The 6,930-nt window shown below is 35.8% G+C and overlaps 1 protein-coding gene across 1 annotated transcript; it reads left to right on the plus strand.

Moving 5' to 3' along the window:
- Positions 1-517: 517 nt before the first annotated feature.
- Positions 518-4,190, plus strand: LOC143742509 (uncharacterized). Its single transcript, XM_077235391.1, has 8 exons — positions 518-761; positions 845-947; positions 1,077-1,269; positions 1,388-1,471; positions 1,551-1,625; positions 2,716-2,909; positions 3,214-3,373; positions 3,839-4,190. The coding sequence occupies exons 3-8, from the start codon at positions 1,218-1,220 to the stop codon at positions 3,988-3,990; spliced, it is 717 nt and encodes a 238-aa protein (XP_077091506.1). The 5' UTR covers positions 518-761; positions 845-947; positions 1,077-1,217; the 3' UTR covers positions 3,991-4,190.
- The last annotated feature ends 2,740 nt before the right edge of the window (positions 4,191-6,930 follow it).

The following is a 6,930-nucleotide window of genomic DNA, read 5'->3' on the forward strand; positions in this document are numbered from 1 at the left end:
GTCAGGAGAAAGTGTATTTGATCTATAGAAAATATGAAGACGTGGAACCTTTCTTTCACTATCCCATAAACTCTGTTCAGATCGGGGTCTATTTAGTAGATAACCTCTCACCTAGCCTGAACTACATTGAGCTGAATGGAAATGTTATAAAGTATGTGAGGTTACCATATCAAGGACAATTTGTTGCAGTGCCTTTACTGCACATGGAGTAATGGTGTAACTGAGATTTACCAGCCCGATCTCATGAAAGTGCTTATCTATAGCCAGAATTGTATTCATCATGCAATTTATATGCAGAAATTAGTTTTTACATGCATATCCTATGCAGTTTTCGCATGCATGATACACACGTTGTGGCGTGTAATATGCACATAACCCACACCAGTAATCTTATCCAAGAGGTTTACAATTTGTATCATATGCACGTAAAAACAAATTTCTGCGTATAAATTGCACAATAAATACAATTCGTGCTATAGATGCGCACTTTCATGAGATCGTGTTAGAATAACACAGCACTGCAGCATAAAGATCATTTGTTTCATTTATTTATTTAATTCATTATTAAAGTTTAGACATGTACAAAGTGGTGGAGTTCATAAAAACGAAAGAAGTGGAGCTGGTACCGAGTGTGTGGGTACAGAATGGAGTTTGCTTCTGGCCACATCTTAAGGGAATCTCCCTACACTCCGCAATAAAGCAGCAGGTGACGCCAAGTCAAGACTGGGTGTCCTGGGAGATTAGAGAGCTGTTCACTACTGGTATGTTGGATATCTCTAATTCATGTATTCTTAGGAATGATTATAGTGATTTAAGATTTAATTTATCTTTTCTATTTAAACAGATAACTATGAGGAAGGAAGGAGGAAGGTTCGAGAGGCTGAAGTTCAATCTGACCTTCAGTCAGAAGCAGAGGAGCCAGGCCGAAAAAAAGCAAGGCGTAAAATGTAGGTGTAATATTTTTTGTAATATTTGTTTTCTGTTGTCTCATAATAAAGTGTTTTTCACATTATACGATTTTCTCAGTACACTAAAGTGACACAAATTACTTTATTTAAAAAATATATATTTTAAAGGCCAAGCACTCGACTTTTGAGCTCTTTTGAGATGGACTCTGAAGAAGATGAATTACAGCAGGGTAGCACAGGCCTTCCTACTGCTCCACCAGTCCACTGTTTGTCCGACCCATACATACAAAAAGTATATCCTTTACGGATATGCTGACCAGTCACCATGCCATCTGGCCAACTGATGATTTCACATGTGAACGTGAGTATATACAGCACATGGTTCTATAGGAAATTATGGGTATATGTCAGACATATACTTTTTTTTTTTATTAAAAAAATCTATTTGCATCTTTTTTTTTAATTAAAAACCTCTCCAGCTCCACAAGAGCCTACACGATCCTGGTTCCCAGAAACACCTCTCTGTGGAAACAGAGCACAGAAGTCAACTGAACTAATTACCAGTAAGTTTGTGTAGGCCAAAATTATGTCATACAAATTAATAAACGGTTTCCATTTAGCCCTTGCATTATTTTCCTTAAGGTCCAAAGAGCCCAATACAGCCTCCAGAAGGATGCCAAAGGAGTCCTCAGACTCCTACTCCTGAAGTTATTGTCTGTAAGTATGTTTTCTTTCATCAGCAGAATATACTTAAGCATAAAAAAGGCTACTTCAGTATTAAAAGAAACATAACACAGAATTTAGTAAGACATAAACATGGTTTCTGGAATGTAACATTTATTGTACACTGATGAGCCAGAACATTATGAGCAGTCACAGGTGAAGTGAATATCGTTGATCATCTTCTAACAGGGCCATATATTTAGCTCTGGGTAGATTATATTGTAAGAAAACATTAGTTCTTGTAGTCAAAATGTTAGATGCAGGAGAAATGGGAAGAAATAAAGTTCTGAGCGACTGGGAGTCATTTGTCATAGCACAGTGCATCGTACTCTTCTGCGTATGGGGCTGCATAACACAGACCAGTCAGAGTGCCTATGATGACCCCTGCCCTGTCCACCAACATTGGGCCTGTGAGCATCAGACCCTGGACCTTGGAGCAAGAGTTCAAGGTGTTGCTTTGGCCTCCAAATTCCCCAGATCTCAATCCAAATGAGCGTCTGTGGGATGTGTTGGACAAACAAGTTTAATCCACGGCAGCTCCACCTCACAATCTACAGGACTTGAAGGATGCTAACGCTTTCTTCGTAGAGTCCATGCCTCAGCGAAGATCCAAAAGCATATTAGGCAGATCGTCATAATGTTTTGGTTCATCTGTGTACATTATATTCATAATATATTATGAGATAGCAGGAACCTTTTCCAAGCAAAATTATTTAAATGATCAGAATACAAAGTTCACACGTTTTAAAATTTAAAAACTTTATTTACTAATTCTGTAAAAAAAAAATATATATATATATATATTTAAGTGTAATAAACAGATTATTGTGCCAATACTAGTAAAATCTATACATTGTGCAAAAAAGTTATTAGTATTTCCTATGACACGGCCCAGAAAGACACTACAACAGTTTGCACATTGAATTAATTCCAGATCAGTTTATTTATTTTTAGTATTTTGGTTTCATAATAAACTTTATGCATAATCTCATTCACAGGGCTACAGGTTCACCCCATGATGTAGTCCTTTAAATTTTGTTTTTACCATTGTTCATGTTATATTTTTTAATCATTTCTGTTCTAGCACTAATCCGTGAGATGCTGACGAAACAAGAGATGATTCTTGACCAGCAACAGTCGATTCTGCGGATTCTTAATGCAAAACAACTCCAGGACACTAATTCTAAAATTGAAGATGGACTTTTGCCAGTAAAAGACTTCGAGAGCCTCAAGAGACTGGAGCAGAAATTGCTGTCACCTGATTTAAAAGAAAACCTGGTGAGTTAAGAAGTTTACTCACCAAAAAGGGAATAACTGTGTGAATAAAAAAAACAGTTGTCTTGTGAAAAATACAAAATTAGACTGTGTGTACATTTTCCAATGTGTACTTGCTGCAATAAGTACATTTGTTGGAAATTATGTCCACATATTCGAATTATGTCATCTTTTACTTGCCCTCATGTCACTAAATTTATGGGATGATAAATGATAACAGTATTTTAAATTTGGAACTCTTGTTATCAGTGTTAACAGTTCATATGTCACTTGAAGATGATTGATAAGAAGCATGTGTTTCCCTTAGATTAATAACCTAGGGCTGGTTGGAGGGTTCGACGTAAAGGACACTGTGTGGCGAATAATGCGGCGAACAATTTCCAATGAGTTAGCCAAAATCATAAACTGGAAAGGGGTAAATGGTAAAATATCCCTTGCGGCCCTGCATCTAAAGGATGTTGTTATTGGTAAGGACATCATACATTTACAACTGTCAGAAAATGTCTTAAAGGTGCAGTATGTAAATTGTAGAGGCAAAGATAAATATCAGAAAGCCTTAACTGGTTTCACTGTTTCCATCAAATTATTTTAAGCCTTAATTTTAACAGTGCTAACATAATGTTTGGTTACAGTAGGTTGTTGTTTTTATTGTTGTTGACAAGCCAATATCAAGAATATTTGCAATGTAAAACACATTTTCCTCAACTGGAACTTCTCTCAACTTGTTCAGTGGTGTGATGTCTAGACGTTAGAATTAAAAATGTTTTAGCCTGGTTTCATTCATCAAAACATGAATATATTTTCATGACTGTTGCCCTTTCAGTGTGAAGACAGCACAACAGTGTGAAGAGTAAACAAAAAAAGAGAATAATTGGTCCTAGCAACTGTAAAAAACTGTAATGCTTAACAATATTTATTCCTTTATTTCAAAGCTGCAGTTCGGAAAAACCCCCTCACAGCCAGTGCTGCTGAAATGGAGGTCGAGGGGACCATGAAAAGGTGGCTCCAGCTGGCAGCAGATAGAGATGGTGGACGAAAGAGAAGGCTTCTGCAAAAAGAAGTTGTTCACAGAGAGTGTGTGTGAGTGAGTGTGTGTGTGTGTGCGTATGTGACTGTGAGAATTATTTGTGTGTGTGTGTGTGTGTGTGTGTGTGTGTGTGTGTGTGTGTGTGTGTGTGTGTGTGTGTGTGTGTGTGTGTGTGTGTGTGTGTGTGTGTGCATGTGACTGTGAATTATTTGTGTGTGTGTGTGTGTGTGTGCATGTGACTGTGGATTATTTGTGTGTGTGTGTGCGCTTCCTATATAAATATATTTTTATTATTATTTGTATTATTGTTTAAAATGGGTTGTTAATATTATTGTTTAAAATTAGTTTATTTTTTCTTCCTATTTTTTTCTATACATATATTTTTTATATATATTTTACATATATTTTTATTGTTATTATTATTTTTATTGTTATTGTTTAAAATGGGTTGTTAATATTATTGTTTAAAATGAGTTTATTTTTTCTTCCTATTTTTTTCTATACATATATTTTTTATATATATTTTACATATATTTTTATTATTTTCTATTGTTATTATTATTTGTATTGTTATTGTTTAAAATGGGTTGTTAATATTATTGTTTAAAATGAGTTGCTAATGTTATTGTTTAAAATGCGTCGTTAATGTTAATTTGAAAGTTTATTTGATCATTGTTAATACATGTTCATGTTATAGTGTATTTGTTATTTTTTGAATAAAAGTCCTTAATCTTTTTTAAATGTTTGAATTTGTGTTTTCCTGCTAAAATGTATTACATGTCCTAGTTTCTGGACCACATCTGGCCCGGGGACCAAGCCGAGTCTCAGCCAGATCTGTCTTACAGTGTCTGGGCCAGAACTGGGCCACATAAAACAATACAAGTCACTTTACAGAGTCTGGGCCAGTACTGGGCCACATAAACAAAACAAATCATTTTACAGGATGTGGGCCTCATCTGGGCCGGAGGAACTGTTTTTGTGTCCATTTTCCATGTGTGGACCAGTTTTGGGCCGGGGACCAAGCCAGAACTGGGCCAGAATTGAAGCAAGGATGTGGCCCTGTGGTGGGCCAGACAAATTTTGCTATCTGGGTTTTCTTCCCATAGAAAACCGTTATAAGAAAACGCTTAACATGGCTTACTGCACTTAGACAGTGATATTGAAAGACCAAACTCAGTACACATCATATTAATAAACCATACTATGTATAAAAAAATAAGAGGAGTTCAAAATATGAACGCAACGCGTTTAATTACACGTTAAGCATTTTCTTCCCATAGAAAACAGTTATAAGAAAACGCTTAACATGGCTTACTGCACTAAGACAGTGATATTGAAAGACCAAACTTAGTACACATCATATTAATAAACCATACTATGTATAAAAAAATAAGAGGAGTTCAACATATGAACGCAACGCGTTTAATTACACGTTAAGCATTTTCTTCCCATAGAAAACCGTTATAAGAAAACGCTTAACGTGGCTTACTGCACTAAGACAGTGATATTGAAAGACCAAACTCAGTACACATCATATTAATAAACCATACTATGTATAAAAAATAAGATGAGTCCAAAATATGAACGCAACGCGTTTAATTACACGTTAAGCATTCCCAGACAGCACGTTCAGTCTTACCAACGTTGGCAATTGGAGGGGACCAGCGGCAAAGGATCGGGAGGTATTTTCCGCCGTCACACCAAAGAAACTTAGGTCGGTAAACCATCAGCGGGGTGAATCTGCAGCCACTCCATTCATGCACAGCTTCGGAGATCGGCGGAGGAACCGTGAGGATCCATTTTGCCGATCCCGCTTCTTTTTTCGCACAAATATGCCAGCTGCCTATCTACGCAACCGTTGGTCCACATATGGTCCACAAGCCGGTGCTTGTGTATGTGTAAAATCCGTATGCCACAATTTATTTGATGATACCCAACAAACAGACGTCCTAAACAGTTTTAAGAAAAAAATATATAAAAACGTATGCAAAAAGAGAGAGAGAGAGTTCTGATAAATAAAAAAATAAAAAACGTAAGTTGTATTCACGTATTTTTTATGATAATTTTTTTAGGTTTAATATAATTTTTTTATAAATGAATCTTCAAGCGCGGTTCAAAATATATATTGCATTTTTTTTAACTCTGCGCTTAGGTGGCTCGTGCACTTATGCGCGTGAGCTATGCTCGTGAGTGATGATCAAGTCTTCAGCGTCGTGATCAACTGTCTACACAGCATCGCCTCGGTACAATTAACGGACTCTGTGAGTATTTATCCTTTTCAAACACACAATTTTCAGGCCACTATGTGTTTATTTTGTTTTGTGTACTTATTTTTTTATTGAAAAATATAATTTTGTTATAAAAACGTCGAGTTTTCTGAGAAATGTTTTCGATAAACGGTTGACAGAAATTGGCGCCGGGTTTCTGGACTTGGTTAGTTGTTATTAACTAACTGTTGACGTCGTTATTATTAACTGACTGTTAATATTTTCGTGTATTAAATATTTTCAGTGAGTTATTTTAGACAGTATTTTCGAGGGAAACTCGTTTTTCTTCAGTCAGAGGAGAGGTAACGTTAACGTTAAACAGCCCGTTTAAACAAATAAAATTAACGGACTGACTTTTTTTCCACACAGAAATGACATCTGTCCATTTATAATATTAACCCCTTACACTAAAGGCATTTTGAATGATTTTTTTTTCGTAAGTGACATGCTTAAAATTAAAGAAGCTCTTTTGTTGTGCGTTTCTATGGTAACGTTAAAAGTAGACCTGTCAATCAAAGAGCTCAGTTTAGTACAAGCGCGCAGCCACTAGACAGTCAGACAAAGAAGTGGTTATGTAGTGAAGTGATAGTAAGTGAAGTAAAGTTAGTGGACTTTTTTGGACACATGCCTATTCATAAAATAGAGCCTTTATTAACTGTAATTTAAACAAAATAGAATAATTGTCTTTTCTGTTTTTTCAGTGATCGATTTTCATCTGATTTTTGTAAGT

The sequence above is a fragment of the Siphateles boraxobius genome, unplaced genomic scaffold (assembly GCF_051911475.1).
Source record: "Siphateles boraxobius isolate OS27281-9 unplaced genomic scaffold, OSU_SipBor_1 19, whole genome shotgun sequence".
NCBI classification, from domain to species: Eukaryota; Metazoa; Chordata; class Actinopteri; order Cypriniformes; family Leuciscidae; genus Siphateles; species Siphateles boraxobius.